Genomic DNA, 17,312 nt, shown 5'->3' with positions numbered 1-17,312 from the left:
ATAGAAGTATATCTTAATCGTCGCTAGTTCTAGTGTTAAAAAAACAAAGCGAGTACATCTTTCGTCTGTCGAATATATGGGTCAAGAACCTATTCTCGATCCATGTGGTCCAAAATTCATCGCTCGCCCGCTTCCTCTCACCGTTCTCGCAGAACGGTAATCGTTAAACAACAACACCCTTCCTCCCGTCTTCCAGGTATTCCGTGGATCTTCATTTCGCACCTCGCGAGTCAGGTATGATGTTAGCAGTCGTTCTTGGAGCAAGTCGAAAGCCTCCTTTTCCCTTCCTCTCGGGTTCTCGACGGGTGGGGGATGGAGGGGAATGTAACCGGGCGTCAGGAGGATTGATGGCGTCTAGATGCAAATGCAGTCAGTCTGGCACGCAAGCAACGTATCCACCTACCGACGCCTTATGCCAGTTAACGCCTTACAGCTTAATAATCTTGTTCTCTCTCCTTCTCCCGCTCCCTCTTTCTTCGCCGTCCGTGTCCTTTATCACACTCGCGCGCTCTCGCGCGCCAGACTAAATTACTTTATTAACCCCCTTTTCCCGGGATCATTCTCCCAACCCTCGCGATCTCGGAGGAACTGAAACGACCGGTCGGTCGGTCCTGATGCAGAAGCGATCCTGCAGTTTGTTAAACACCGGTGTTATTAAATTTGTACTAACGTTTCAAGAAGTTGTGAATACGCTTAATAAATAATTTATTAACGGTAACGTAAAAAATAATAGGTCTTAGCGGTAATAAACTTAAACGTGCGCTCGGCAAACAATTTCCATATATTTAGCATTTTTCCTATGCGTCCATTAAAAACGTGATAAGATAAAATAATAATAAATAGCTATTAATATATAATTATACCAGATCAAGATAAGAACAAACATTATAAATTCGTGATATAACAGATTATTAAGACTTGCCTTCGTATTTATTAAATTAAAAAGTCGATTAGTTGATTAGTAGATTCTCGTAAACTTTTAACAGTCGCAGAAAGAAGAGTTTTAAAACAAACGTTGCAATCGCAGACGCAAATGGCTGAGCATTTGGTGCTTGCGTGTCGTCCCGGTCCTCTAGTAGGGCTAATCGCACTTTAAAGGGACGAGATGCGGACGCGGAGTTCGGCTGACCCGAAATGGGTAGAGCGTCGGCGTGTTACCTCCTCACCTGGAAACTGGTGTTGCTTGCCAGGTAGGAGGCGGCGGGTCTCCTGGGTGCCAGGATGTCGTTCCTAACGCTAATGACGTCGTTGACTCTCACTTAACAAGAGACTACCCTCTAAATGGGGGCTTGCGTCCTGGAAGCGGCCCGGCGGCGCTCGCCAAGCCGGTGATTACGAAACTCGAATTCACTTCTGAATTGCATTCGTCGTGTAAGCGCCCCGTGATACGAGGGCCGCTTTGCGTTTGCGTTATGCCATTCTGTCACGACGGTATAAAGTGACGTCTCCACCGAAACTTTAATCAACCATCAGGCCTAGTTGGCCGTCAGGAATAACGAAAATATGCAAATATGATGAGAAACAACGAGGGTTATACGTCGCTAGAAAATTCTCAGTGTCGCGATTACTTTTAGATTCAACGATTTGAACAACGTTTGGACAATTAATGTGCCGCCGTTCGCTTATACGATATTTACGCCGCATATTTTCGCGTCGCAACGTCATGCAACGCGACGCAACGCAACGCAACGCAACGCGAAAGGCACGTCAATCGCCGGCCATTCGCGCCGGGACAAGGCCAAGCATAATGCATAAAGGTGTTACCTGGGACGACCCAGGTGTAATTTCAATTTAATTGCACGTTATTTCGGGCGTGTTTATACGCGTACGCGTATATACGCGTGTAACGTAGGACGAGGCCTTATTAAACGCCTTCGGGCTGCACTTCTCGCCGCGACGCTGACGAGCTCGCTCGTTTCGCCTCGCCTGGCCTGGCCTGCGTGTTCCTGCGAAGGATCGTAGAAGACCAGGGAGGATGCTCTTCTTAGAGATCTCAATCTCCTCACGGTGGTGTATTAGAACTCGGTGATGACCGAATAATTAATTCCGCATGGAACTTTTTTCCTCGAGATTTCATTAAATCCTCATCTGTTTGACGCGGAGTTTTACAAAACGCTTATGACGTGCATCTACGATATAGCAAATCGATCGAAATCATTCTATTAACGATACATAAGTAATGTTATATGTGTGATAAACGTTAAATTGCGATCTTAAAATAGAATAATGATTTGGAGTAAGAATAGGTTCACTTTGATTTATAAAGTCTATTATATTTTTCTGTGAAGGCGAATCATTATATACTTGTAACCAAAATAATCTTACAAATGAGGTAGACTATGTTAATTACAATTATTACTTGAGATCCGTTTTCGCTCTCATCCCTTCAATCGTTACTCCGATCGAACTCTTCCGGTAAAGGATTATCGCCCTTCGCGGCTGGCGAAGAACCAGTTCCGCCGATATCTATACATGCACACGCACACGCACTTTCTCTCTCACTCTCCTTTTCTCTCTCTCTTTCTCTTGTTCTTTCATCTCTCGTGCATTTCCCTCGCTCGTTTTCCCGGCGAGTAAGACGTCCGCATAAAGGTGAGTTGCCACGAAGGGTCGCGTGCGTCGTTAGAGGCCAGTAACGTATCATCATGCGATTACACCGCGCTAAAAACGTGCCACGTCAACGCGTATTAAACGCACACAGCCGCGAGCGATCGCGCACACCGACGCGAAATCGTCTATAAAAACGCCTCGTTCGCCGGCAAATTGATTGCGGCCCCGACGGTCCAGAATTTCGCGCGAGATCTTCGTCGACCATGCCGGATGATGATGCTCTTCGTCATTGGTCGCGCTGGCCGCGCCTCGAGAAGAGAAATTTTTCAGTCTTGTTAATCCACATCCACGGAACGTTTATTAAGTCTCGTCAGTGCCTTCCCATTACGCCCCGGCCCGATAAACACTCGAAAAAAACTACAGTTTTAAATGATTAAAAATCAAAACTATTCCTCGCGACAGGCTCAGAAACAAAACTAAAATATAATCAACGGTATTAATTTTAGCACAAAAGTAATTTATGATATATCCAGATTTGATATAATTGAAAATGATTGAATCGCATGTCCCTGTTTTAAATCATTAATAGAGAATCTCAATGGCGTAAACTGCTTTACATGTCAATTGCATTTAAAATAAGTAACTTTGAAAGCTTGATAATTTTAGAATGCTCGAGTTACTTTGAAATAATCAATTTTATATGATAATTTGATAATTGACAGATTGTATAAAACGAATACAAGCGTAAGAAATACTTGTTCACTGCATACCAGATGCAGGTATAATATTAGTTTGATCGATGCATCGATATTTAATGGTGGAAGGATGCTTCTACAACGTTTCAATTTGGATCGTCAGCTTAATTACACGCGACATAAATCGCCGGTGTTGTAAATCGTTAAACGGCTTATTAGCTATTCAGCCGAGTATTAAAGCATTTTAAAAAGCAGCAGGATCGCGACATTGAAAGTAAAAGAATGAATAGACCGCGGCGTAAACAGAGTGGAACGTCCGAGAAAACGGCCGCTAATTGGATCATTATCATTGGAATCGCACACAAGAATCATGTTTGAGGAAGTGTGTGTCATTTATTAAAACGGCGGTCAGAGGCCGAACCCGTCGTTAACGTATTTATTATGTTTGGTAATAAAAGACTGGCCTAAACGCGAAGGGTAACAAGTATGTTAGACTAAATACTCTTATTGTGGAATCACTCTTTTAATAACCGAATAATCTTGTAAAATGTATGTGATTTTTATTATCATAATTTAAAATCTCGTGTTGATACAATATTTCAATGCTTTTCGCAGAATTAACAATTGTACAGAACTGTGATTTAAGCCGTTTGTTGAAGAAATTAACATTTATAAAGCTTGAAAAAGTTAAATTTGCACTGTGGGGCGGAATCCTTTAATTACATAACGGAGTTCTTAAATTATATAACGATTGAATTGAGTTTGATTAATGTTAATGATAAACTTACTGAATTTAAACAAATAAATTCAATTGCTATGAAATATTGTTTTTGCTGAATATAATTATTGAACTTACGTAAGTTTTTTATTAATAGTTTTTTATCATCTCTTTTCTACATAAAATCAGAAACTGCATAAAATATTATTAAAAAACGAGTACGGTGTAATAAAAACCAGATTGAAAGAATCAATCCTAAAAGAACAGAGAAAGAGAACACTCGAGGTTTCGATATCTGACCCAAATTCCAAACACGATTGACATTACTGCGAGAACAGAAAAACACGGTGGCAGCGTGGAATCTTTTTATCGTTATATTATGTATAGCGATTCGATAAAATATATCCCATATTGCATTCTTAAAAAAACAAAGAAAGAATTTGTATTAAAAGTAAAGAGGAGTCTGAACAAAATTTTTGGTCTGTCAAGTATTTAATCTTAAGATTTAAGTTTAAACTTTTTTATAACTGTAATATTAAAATTTTAGACATTGAATATAATATATTAAAATAACTGATAACCTCTTATCAACTTTTTTTATTGAAAATAATTATTTTTAAATTTATTTAGAACTGCCTAAGCTAATAAATGATATAAATATAATTTTTTAGAAAAATTTTTTGTATAATCTTCAAGAAGAATCTACAATTTTTAAAATTACCTTCAGAATTCAATACCACGCGCGATTCTGCCTGATCTGCCGTTACTGGTAACTACTGGAATGTTAGATAATATAATAAGTATACCGTAAGTTAGACACTCCGTCGGAATTAATTTGCTTAGTTCCGTTTTTTATCGCGCGAGCGCTACAAATCGACCTCGGCGAAATCACGTGGATATAATTCGCACGTTTTCTTTCGCTCTTGACGTTCGCACGATTCGGTTGAAATGTATTTACGCGGTTGCACTCGAGGCCGTCTGCGGTCTCGACCGTAGCCAGGCACGGGAGTTATTATCGGGCGCGGTTATCAAAGTTGATAGATGATAGCGGGCGGCCGCGCTAAATAATTTATGAGGGAACGAGTTAAACAATTTTCACGTCCGGTTTGATCGCGGATCGCGTCGTCTTAATCTATTTTCGTTGCGTTCGCCTCGCAGGGGAATTGTGCATTTCCTTCTTAACGAGGGAAGCGGCTGTCTCCCGGCGTAACGCACTCGGCGCATAATGAACCTGACACGACGATAATGAGTCGACTAATTTTCGTGATATGAGCGCGACGCGCTTCGGCGACGGAACTTCTCTCTCTCCGAGAGATCGGGAGAGAATTTTTACATAATTATATCTTCTCTCTTTTCTCCTTTACATAATTATACAACTTGACGGAACCGAGAGAAACGTCCGAAATTATAAATCCGCCGTCATCCTGTTTTGTAAACAGAATTAAATGAAGATACCCACAAAAAAAACTCATCGACATACGTTGCCCTATGTAATTTGCTTCTCGTAATACCGAAATCGCGCGTATGCCTCAAATCGTTCGCCATTGCTCTCTCGTCGCGTTTGATATCGGGGTTATTAATTATCGCCGCTTCATTCCATTATGAAATTTGGCGCAAGTGAGCGGCGGTGATTGGCCGGCATTGACACGATAAAGGTATTATCGTTCGCGACGATCCCTCAACCTGCCATTGCGCCAGGGCGCTTATTACGGATTATAGATTATCAATGATGAGCGAGATGCGGAGCGGACGAGACGGGCCGCGAATAAATAGCATCTAATTACGCTGATTAATGCCCAACCCCGCGATTTTTCACCGGCCTCGGCCCACCTCAACGACAATCTCGAGCCGACTCGCAAACAGCGCCTGGTAAATCTTAATTGGCCGGCTCTTCTCGAACGCCGATCGAAATAAAACGCGACGTCAATGACTTTTATCTCTCGATCCTGCATTTTATATATGTTGACACTTTTAGCCTCCTATATACTTTAGTTAACCACTTCAGTAATATTCGCGTTTTTAATCGCGCTGGGATTTATAATAAATTACATTTAACGATTTAATTTTTACATAGAAAGATTTTACTCTAAAAATGTAACCTAATATAGATCTAATAATGTTGGATGCTGAAGCTGGTTGCTAGAATGTCGAAATTTTTTGCAGCATTATGCTTGATTCTAAATAACTTTGATATGATATCCAAAATAATTAATTTCGGGTTTGTGTTGAGCCATTATTATGTTAAAATCTATGTTTTTCGCTTGTAACTGTAAACGGTCCGTTCGATTTTATATCTGCATTTGGACCACATAAGACGTTTAGATGTGAAGTAAAATTGCGTATGAAGTATCTTCTCATCACATCGCTTGCGCGAAACATATAGTCAATATCGAAATTCCGCAATCACGGAGCTGAAGATCCCCCCCACGAAGCGAGATCTCCGGGACCACGAGCCAGCGTTTATTTCCATCGCCGTTTTACTCCGCGCCAGATCGAGATAACCGGCCGGGGGGGTGGGGGGGGTGGCAGGGGGAGAGTTCTGGCATCGCCCGGTCAATCATAATTCCCGATCTTTTATTCAATTCCGGCCATTAGCATGCATACACGCGGCATGGAACCGCTGATCCTCGCCGGCGATATCGCCGTCGGGGGGGATTGCCGTAGCGCGGATTGTCCTCGTAAAATCACTGGAATTCCATGTTTATTCAATACGTCGGGACGCCGCGCCGGGATGCCGCGGCCCCGGCGTGCGCCTTATCTCGCGCGTGCCCGGATAAGATGGGAAAACGATTTTCGGTACGGGCCTCCGCCGCGAATCACGCGCGGTTATTGCTCCTCGGACGTCGCTCTCTCTCGGCCCGGAACCGACGCCATTTTAATCAATACCAAGGGGATTTTGCGCAATATCGGTGGCATCGCCGAATCGTTCCTCCTCTCTCGCTAGATGATAAATTAAAAAGAACCTGCTTTCAGTTAACATTTTACTACCGTCGTTACATGCCGTTTTTTTTCTCATTTACAACTTTGTTTCTTGCATCATTTTACAGCTTTAACTGGTAGAGGTTGATTCTCGTTTCAATTTCGCGCATATTTATGTCTGTGTAATTTGTCTCTTTTTTTTTTCTTGGATTAGATGACGTGTTTAAGGTCACTTTGTAAAGGCTCGATTCACTCGACGCCCGGCGAGATGTTTACCTTGCGCCGCGGTTACAAATGGCGCGAAATTAAGATAAATTCGCGATCGTCCGCCATCGACGTCGTCCTCCATTTTCGTGTCGCACGAACATAATAATTCCCGTCGAAAGTATACAGTACTTAATTCGATATCGATATCGATCACGCGCGAGATAGGCTGCCGCAAATTATAACGTTCCGCTGCCCCGGATGCAACGATCCGCCGATCGTTTCGCCAAACTTAAACCTTTGAAAGAAGGTAAATTATTATACTCGTTATGATCATAACTTTCCTACGATAATTAACAATAACAAGCGATAACAGAGTCTTTTTGTTTTTGTGAGGAATTTCGTGGGGCTATAGACATTGAAAATATAAATCGAGATTAAGAGTACACACACATCGAGCCGACAATTCCGCGACTATCGAGTGAGATCCGCAGATTTTTCGCGAATCGACGCGATTGAGAGATTAGACTTTCGAGTCGAGTATTAATCCGCGCAAAAGCGACCCTCCTCGAAAGTTCCTTCTTTTTATCGGTAAAATCTACCCCGGCGATATATGTGCTCTCCGCGCGAGCGAGACTCTGGAATTACGTAGGTACGAACTCGCGTTAAGAATTATTACGTTGTTAGATTATGTCTAACAATGATGATTGCCGCTATAATCTCTCTCCGTTACTCGCGTCACGCTCGGCTTGACACCACCACGAACAAAAGGACCCGTGCCCCGTACCCCGGGCTTTGCGGAGTGTGCGTGCGCGCGAATTCATCGATTTACATCGGCAAAGTGGCGAGCACGGAAAGCGAGCGCGCCGCGCCGCGCTGCGCCCCGGTGCAGCTGCTCGATCGGAGGAGAAGATTGAAGAGGAGTGCACACTTTACTACATGGTTAACTTCATTATCGGAACGCGCGCGTCGGCCGTTACAACTACGGGCCGCATTATTGCTCGGCGGTTAGCGTAACTACTGCATTTGTTTTCGCTGCGAGACATGCACTTACGCGATTCCGCCGCGCAGCAACAATAGCTCGCGCCGATTAAGTAATTGCGGGTGTACGGCCTGTGTCGCCGTTATCGTTTACTCTCCGCTCTTCTGTTTCCTAGGCGCGCATCGGATCCCTTAGATCCCCCCCTCCCCCCTGATCTCCGAGGCATCGAATCCCGGGGACCTCTGCACCTTCAAGCTCTTTCTTGGGTCATTACGTTCGCGCTCTTCGGGGACTCTCGCGGCATCAAACTTCTCGAGCCTTTGAGAGCGGATTTTAAATGCTTGACGTCCAAAAATCTTGATGCTGATTTATGAAGCTGAATACTCCTGAATGTTAAAGTTTCTGTTTTTCAGAATTTATGAGCAGTTTCTTCAATCTTGAAGCTTTAAAGCATCGTTGTCTTCAATATTCAAAATTATCGAGGTGCTTGTTAGATCTTCTTGTCGCTGATCTTTGAAGCCTCAAAATAGACTTTGATTCGAATCCCGGGATTTTAGGCATCTCTGGTATTTATGTAGAAACTTAACGTTTCTCGAGCCGGTTTATCCCTTTCTGAATATATATTTTTCTTTTCAGGTTGCGACGGGGAATCGGACGAGGGCGGCAACAAGAGGCGAAGAAGCAGGACTAACTTCAACAGTTGGCAGTTGGAGGAATTGGAACGGGCCTTCCTGTCGAGTCATTATCCCGACGTCTTTATGCGAGAAGCACTGGCTGTGAGACTCGAGCTAAAAGAGAGCCGCGTGGCAGTAAGTTACCTCTTCCAGTCTTACTTATTTCATCATACGCGTAGAACGTCGCCGGCGCCTCATTCTTTGAATCATTTATAATGGATATTAAAATCGGAAGGTCAACGTTAGTAGCCATCGATTCATAATCAAATGGAAAGTACGGGATTAATTAGAAAACTTTGGACATTTCAATCGATCGCTATGTTGTAACGTTCTAAGTCGACGCGATTAATTTTATTCAATTCAGCCGATTTACTCCGAAACGGAATAAGAAGTGATTGAAGGTGGATTAAGTTTTAACAAGATTTTCAGTTTAGTTACAAAAGTATTTAATACATTGGAGACTATAATGTGCTGTTTCGGCGTTCCTCTAATGTCTATCTACTTCCTGAGCAAAGCTCTAATTTTACTGAAAAATTTTGTAGCATTGAAGAAACATGCGATTGTTAAGCACACCCCGTACAAATGTTGCGTGATTCTTGTTCAACATGCGCAACAAAAGAAACGGACGAGACAAATAGAATTGCAAAATAATGTCAAATTGTTTGCGGAATGTATAAATGCGAATATGATGCGGAGACAAGATAAGAATGGAGAGAGAGAGAGAGGTATGTAGAATGACAAGGTGCATCGACGTAGGAGAAGGGAACGGATGTATGCGCTATTTGCGGGGCCTAACACGCGTGTCTAAGCGGATAAATATAAATATCCGCTTGAAGGACCTAAGGGTAACTGTATGTCCGACCGGCCGTGAAATTGAGTGTTCACCCTTCGCAGTCCTGTCGAAGGATTCGGCTGGACTGTATTCGACGAACGCGGGCGTGAACTGTGCGAATACCGGAAGAAGGCTGGCCACGTCGAACCGACTTAATGCCAGTTTCGCGGAGCCTTAATGACACGCGCTCACGTCGTCGCGAGAGATCCTTAGATCCCTTAGAGGGATTACTGTGAGAGTCTATTAAGAAATCCCATTTCTACGCTCGACTTCCTATGTTAGGTCAAGATTTGGTTTGTATGCAATATTAATTGGGCGAATTTGTTAATCTGTTAGTGCATATTTAGTTAAAATAGGCTCTTTATGTTAGATATTATAAAGCTCATTTTAGAAAATTTATAAGTCGCGTCAGATTTTAGATTAGAATTTTGTTTGTAATTTTATTGTTTTTTGTGTTGCACGGAATATAAAATTAGAAGTAAAATTCTATTCTGAATTTGGAGGCAAATCATATAATTCTAAAGCTTAAGTACCTTGAAAAATCAAATCTTGAATATTTACCAAGTAATTACTCTTGCGAAAACATCATTGAGAGACAACGGCGTCCTATCGGCGCCGGTGTTATTTGAATGGACGATCACCGAGCGGATAAATCCGCGTCGATTTTGCACCCTCGAATAGATCTCCGAAGGCATAGCGGACCAGATGGACTAACTACCCCCTCGAGACGGAGCCAGGGGGCCAAAGGTCCGAGGCCGGAACCAACCCCCGGTTGTCTGTCGACCCTCGAAAATTCGATCCCGAAGTCACTTTAAATTCGTGTCTATCGCCTTGTCGATCTTTGATAGTCGCCATAGAGACTGAATAAATCCGCGCGAATATGTCGTGGAGTCGGGTCAAATTTGGAGCGTGCGCGGTTCAAGGGGTTGAGATTAATGTTCCAATGTGCGTCACAGCGAGAAGTGACAAACAATATTCGCAGGAACGGAAAACAAGAACGGCACGGGCTTCTCGATGATATTCGCGAGAGCATCCTTAGATTCGATAACCGTTGATCGATCGACGGCCGCGTTTATCTGGTTGTTGCGATATTCCGGAGAAGATGTGCCCGCAGGAGCACACATACGTTCATGGGGGTTATCGTACGTGGTGATCGATGTTATCTAATCTGAGAGCTATTCCCTGTCGTGGGGAGGACCCATCGAAAGGACGCACCGGCTGTGTGACATCGTGTCACATTGTGTCACCGCTCGGCCGGGTTATCGTCCCCCGCCATCTCCGATCTCACCAGCAAAATCCGATCCCTCGTCCGGGATCGAAGGAGAGACCCGAGAGATCGAGGCGAGGAAAGACTCGAGAGCGCTTCGGGATCAATATTTCCCGACGCAGGTACACATTACGGACGATCTCGTGTTATCGCGTCGCAGTCTCGGTGTTTCGCGTTTTGTGGCGCGCGCGCAAAATTCGCGCGAGCGAGTCGTGACCGGTCGTAAATAACATCGGGAACCGCGCGGTTTTGATTTATCGCGAAAGAGCGCTCGTGAGCGCGACATCGCTATTATCAAGGCACTATTTGCATCCGATGGTCCATGGCAGGCTCTCGCGCAGCGTCGACCCGCGCCCGGTGAAACGTCGAGCCAATCATATCTACTAACCGTGACGCAATTATTCCACAATTTTATTGCAATCCATTGTTTACACTCGACTTGCGGCGAAGCTGGACTTGCGATCTGCAAAATCGACGTCATTTTCCGAGCGAGACAATACAATTTGAACAGAGACTATTGGAGACGATACGATCATTTAGGTTTCTTCCGCTCAGCACTTGCTCTCTGCATTTTTCTAACGCACCCCTGTGTAAAGTGCCGACCGCGGCTTTAAGTGCTTCCTATTGTGATAAAAACAAGGAAGACCGTAAGGCGAAGGGTTAATTACGGTATGAAACAATTTAATCGGTCAAGCAAGAGCGCGCTTATCGGCGCGGCACGGAAAACATCGTTTATTAATTGGCGGAAACGTAATTACATTAGAAAGCATTATCTCTCCCCGACGACGGGCACCGTATGGCGATTATGGTTATCGGCGACGACGTCGCTTCTTCGAGTTTTTGCTGCCATAAAGATACGCTTTATGCATGTCAAGCCGGTCGCGCGCTCACAATGTAAGTAAGCCGCACATCCTCGGCGGCTATATGCGGCGTTCGCATGCACGAGGGAAGAAAAACCGTGTTATTTAGTCGGTCGGAACACGAGATCGGCTCTCATCGGGATATAGAAACAGCTTGTTAAACCGCTATCGGTCGTCGATAATTCCTGACGAATAGCCGCGCTAATGCCCGAGTCGTGTTTCCCACGTATCGCGTTAATGTGATGCGTTACAGCTGTGCCCGGTTCGCCGAACAGGCCGGCCTCGTGAGGCTTGCGGGTAAGGTTTCGGATGAGCTACGGTAGCGATATTCCTCGACGAAAGTGATCTTTTCCATTCGGCGAAGAAATTGATTGGACGCCATTTCCATTACATCTGCGATTTTGGAATTTTCAACAATCAAGCCATTGTCGAGGACGCTTTTTCCTTGATATTTGCGTTTTTAACTCGTTGACTGTGTGTCGGCTATAGCCGCAAAAACAAAAGTGGCCAAGAGTGTGTATGACGGCTATAACCGCGTACGTAGAAAAAACAAAGTAAAACTTTCTGAATTTGCTTGAAACTTGTTACTCGGGGGTTTCTGGGGTCGCTGATTACGAATCCGAAGTCAGATGTACAAAATTCAAAATGGCGGATCTAATATGGCGGATCAAAATTACCAAAAAAGGTCTGATTTTCATGAAATTTGGTACCCTTATGTTTTTGGGGTCTCTGAATCCGAATATGAAGTCAGATTTTCAAAATTCAAAATAATAATAATAATAAAATTCCGTCTATTTTTTGTAATTTTGATCCGCCATATTGGACCCGCCATTTTGAATTTTGTAAATCTGACATCATATTCGGATTCAGAGACCCAAAAAACATTAGGGTATCAAGTTTCATAATAATCCGATGAACTTTTTTTTCAACACACTTTTGGCCCAAATAGTAAAATTCTCTTACACAGCCAATGGGTTAAAATAAAATCTTTGTGAAGTTACAGTAATTTGGTAAAAAGATTTTTGATTGCTAATAATTCATAGCTCTTTTTCTGTGTAGATTATGGTATTAAATAATCAAAGTGAATAAAAAGTTAGGATTGCCAGGTTGAAATCGACATAAAATGCAACAGATACTATCGGACTGAAAATTACTTCGGTAGCTGTATAGCAGTTACATTATGAAATTTGAGCACAGCGGAGCTCGCGCTGAGAGTCGAAAAGCTAGAGAGAATTAAATAGCGTAAGCGCGTGCGACGGATTCTAAATAGAGCCGTCGAAGTAATCGAATTAATTACGATCGCCTGAAGTTTAATCGCGAGTAACGGGGATTCGCGGACGGATAGCGGCGGAGAGGTGAGACGAACGAGCGCTTTGGGCTCGTTCGGAGGGGAGGCTCGTTCGTAAAGTGTCCCGGAGTCGAAGAAAGTTTCGTAAAGCTACGTGACGCGAGGAAGGTGTTTCAGGGAGCACCAAGGGGATCTATTGATCTTCGGCTCGCGTGAGCTCAGCGCCGCTCGCCGGCCGGGCCGTACAACTAATGTCTTCATCTCTCCCCCTCATGGCCACCCCCCTCACCGACCCTCCCCCGCCCCTCCCCCTTTTCCCCTCTAGAGAGAATGCCCTCGCTACCCTTCGGTCGCGTCGTGGCTCACGCTAGCCCTAAATCGTCGTTCATGCCACGAGCGTTCACGCGAGCAAAGGGTTGTCGTCCTCAATGAATCAGGACACCCGGGAGGGTCGTTGGTCCTTCGTCCTGAGACAGGAGCCTTCCTGTAATTTTCGGAACTTAATGCATCCGCCCTTCGTGTCGCTTCTGATAGCGGCAAAGGCGGCGCCGTGATTTAAGCAGCTCGCAGGGAAATTTCGCGCGGTAGGGGATGGAGGACGATGAGGAGGGAAGATCCGGGGGAATTTACGCGACGGCCGCGTACGCCCGTGTTACAATTCAAGACCTGCGGGGAACAACGCTTTCATCGACGTCAATTGGCGCGAACTTGTGGTCGATTTAATCTTCTTTCTGCAGAGGCAGATAGAGGGTGAATGGAATCGTGGTCAAAATTGACCGACGTTGACGAAATGGACTATAGAGAAAACGCGTTCTGATTTCATCCTTCTTGGTAAAGAAGCCATTTAATTTTTAATAAACAGAAATTCAGCTATCAATACATTAGAAAGCACTAATTGGATATTGTATTTTTTTTTAACTCTCGATTTTTTCCACCATCGCTATTGCAGGTGTGGTTTCAAAATCGAAGGGCAAAGTGGCGGAAGAAGGAACACACGAAGAAAGGTCCCGGAAGGCCGGCGCATAATGCTCACCCTCAAAGCTGCAGCGGCGAACCTATCCCACCCGAGGAGCTGAGACGGAAAGAGCGCGAGAGGCGACAGAAGAAGTTGCTGAAAGCTCTCGAGAGACAGCAGCGGAAGCTCGCTGCTAAAGTAAGCCGCAAGCTCGCAAAAATATCTTTCCGCAATTTAAAAATTTCTAAGTACTTACGCGTTACTATATGTATTTATATCTTTTCATAAAGTTATCAATTTCTTTTAAAAGAAGGCAATTTTTTACTTCACTTGTCAAAATTATTGATAGTTGCATAGAAGCAACAAAAGATAAAAAATATGTTCTTTAATCTTATAATTTTATCAACAATTTGATATCGCACGAAAAAAGTGATTACGCATAACATATAATCCTATAGACATTTTTGCAATGTTTGTGAAAATTTATCGATTCTATATGGTCGGATTTAGCACTAACTGACCAAACCACATTTTGAAACAGTAGTTTTACGTCTGAATGCAGTAGCCGATTACACCTACACAGATTTTATATAACTAAAACAGTAGTTATGTAATACGGGTTCTTTTATTTTTTTTAATTTCAGGGCATAACAGTAGATTTATCGACATTGCGTGCCGAGTGGGAGTCTCGTAGCGAGGCGGGTCGCAGTTCCACGAGCGGTCCTCTGAGCAACTCGTTCGGCTCGCTGGGCCTGAGCAACGAAAGCAACAACATATCCGGTATCGATGCCAACGAGGAGATCGACGTGGTCGGCGGACTGGACTCCTGCAGCGAGAGCGGCAGCGAGCGGGTGGACTCGGTGGCCGACGGTTCCGTGGACGGTGAATGTTTCCCGGCGCTCAACAGTAACGCGAGCGAGACCAGCGAGCCCCGGAAGAACCCGCAGAGTCTGCCGATGGAGCACCTGAACCACCAACCCGGTATCCATCACTGGGGCTTGAGCCTACTGGAGCGACGGCGCGAGCTGGTGGGAGTCGGGGCGGGTCGTCAACCGGCCGGTAACGGCGCCAGGAATCTGATCAGGCAGGCCGCCAGCGAGGAGGAGGTCCAGAGCGGCAGCATTGATCTCTCGGTGAAGGGCAGGGAGGAGAGGAAGAGGCTGAACCCGTTCTCCATCGACAGCCTGTTGGGGAACAATCGGACTGGCGCGGCGTCGGATCGTAGGCCAGCGACGCCGACGTCGCCGACGTCTCCCGTATCGTCGGCCTGCACATCGCCCTCCACGACGTAGTGAACCAGGCGGGGAGAGAGACGCCGAGGTGCGCCGGATTAAAAGTTGACGCGGTCGAGGGTGGCGAAGAGCGCGATTAGAGAGGCGAGGGGGTAAACTCCTCGTCGAGATTACCAGTGACGGTGAAGTGACCATCGGATGAGCGAAGGCTGAAGGCGTGAAAAGCGGAACTGGTACTCCTGATCGTGAAATCGCGCGGAAGGATTAGCTACGGTAACATCCCCGTTTCTGTCAGGGTTCCCTGTCGCTTGGACTGAAATCGCTAGATTCATGGATATCCTCGCGTACTTGTAGACATTCTCACGTCTGTCGGTGAACGAGCGTTTAGATTCTTAATATCTCTGAGAGTCTGCATATGAATTCAAAGCCGTAGATAATTGAAGGAGGGAAAAGAGAAAATGTAGATAGATCAAGTATTGAAGGGATTGGAAAATTCGCCAGTTAGAGTCGATTAATTATGCAATTCTGGGGCTCTTTGGATCTAGAGGAATTCGAGAATCTAAACTTCGCGCCATCGGCACGGACCGGCAAGACTTATATCAGTTCGACATATCGAATGCATGCGTGACCGTCGTAGATCGAGTGCGTTTGATTTCGTCCATTGTGTCTCCTTTCAAAGAAGAGAATGGAAAAAATGTGCAATAAACGCGGACATTGCTCGCCGGCAGGCGGTTTGTCCGTCTTTGAGGTAAGGCAGCAAAAGCGAAAAAGGAAGAATGAGAGAGAGAGAAAGAGAGAATGAGAGAAAGAGAGAGAGAGAGAGAGAGAAAGAGAGAGAAAGTGCATGTGTGTGTGAATAAAAGAGAAATGAAGAGCGAGAGTACGAGTGCATATACGCATGTATTTAATGTAAATAGTGGGAAGGAGGTCCGTTTTATTTAATTTTTGAGTAGTCGATACCCCAATGTTTGTCGATCGCGAATATTATTTAAAGCAATAGGGCGGGGGTTTTCAACTCTTTACACATTTGCAATTGGTTCGATGGAAATTACCGAAGTAGCCACTCGCTAATACGACTTTACAATTCCTGTAGGGGAGATAGACTGGGCAAATCGAGTAATTTTTTCCAGCATTTTCATTTGTAGTTGCGCAGTGGTTAAACACGTATCAACGATCGTCAGTCAGTCAGGGCAACGAGATAAAGATAAAACGAAGGTAAAAATCCTATTGAGGACCTCTGCGATAGGAATTTGTTTGGTGTTGTATATAAACTTTAAAAATCCTAAACGAGCGTGATGAGTACGGCGCGGTACAAAGATTTGCTCCCCCACCCCCCCGTAAGCAAGGTTGATCTACGAGCTCGGTTTGTAGTTAGGGGTGATTTAAGAGTTGCCATACGATGATCCGGGATATGCGAAAAACCAGTACCTATCATATATCCATTAAAAATATATTAATTTATTCTCCAGACCACGCCGGCGTACAGTCATTGCATCCCCCCGCACGTCGTCCCATCCCCCTTCCCCTTTATCGCGTCTGAAGAAAGCAACGCGACAGGATAAGAGACGTCCGAGAGACAGCGTAAGTATGAAACTAAATTAATTTGAGCTTATTGATTCCGATATGAGTTTATTATTTCAGTGAATCAATTGAGAATTTTTTCTGTTGAAGATTACTTTTCTCCCAAGGCATTTCATCGTGTCCTTTAATTGAATGAAATAATTTAGGATGATTAATCAATTCAGTTCAATTGATTTAACGTAATGAATTAAACAGTGTATTGACATAATTAGTATCAAATGGGATCGAACCTTATCCACAGTTTTGCTCTGATCGACAGACTTGATGTTGGAAATTGAAGTGAGAGAAAACACGACATAGATATCCAATTTTCACTGGACGAAAGTCAATTTCAAGTTTGCCGAAGAATAAATCGCGTTCGCAACACGGATATTTATGTAAATTCGCGCGAGCGCGATTTATGCTCGCCACGAGCCCAGGACGCTCTCGCTGAAAGTTGAAAGCTTTTGTTCGTTTAACGTTTCGATGCGAGGGGAAGGAGACTGGCGGAATAATAACGATGTACGACAATGCGGCCGCTGTCGACGTCGCGTGGCGAACAATGAGCCGCGCATA

The 17,312-nt window shown here is 44.5% G+C and overlaps 1 protein-coding gene across 1 annotated transcript in view; it reads left to right on the top strand.

Annotated features, from left to right (window-relative positions):
* The window catches only part of LOC139822066 (uncharacterized), a 32,325-nt gene extending 15,678 nt beyond the window's left edge, over nucleotides 1–16,647 (top strand). The window contains exons 2-4 of the mRNA XM_071793591.1: nucleotides 8,705–8,877; nucleotides 13,939–14,142; nucleotides 14,589–16,647. Of these exons, the coding sequence (XP_071649692.1) occupies nucleotides 8,705–8,877; nucleotides 13,939–14,142; nucleotides 14,589–15,236 (1,025 nt within the window). The 3' untranslated portion in view covers nucleotides 15,237–16,647. The remainder of the gene's footprint in view (nucleotides 1–8,704; nucleotides 8,878–13,938; nucleotides 14,143–14,588) is intronic.
* Nucleotides 16,648–17,312: the final 665 nt, after the last annotated feature.

This window comes from Temnothorax longispinosus, chromosome 11 (genome assembly GCF_030848805.1).
Source record: "Temnothorax longispinosus isolate EJ_2023e chromosome 11, Tlon_JGU_v1, whole genome shotgun sequence".
NCBI classification, from domain to species: domain Eukaryota; kingdom Metazoa; phylum Arthropoda; class Insecta; order Hymenoptera; family Formicidae; genus Temnothorax; species Temnothorax longispinosus.
This window is presented reverse-complemented; position numbering and strand designations above follow the sequence as displayed.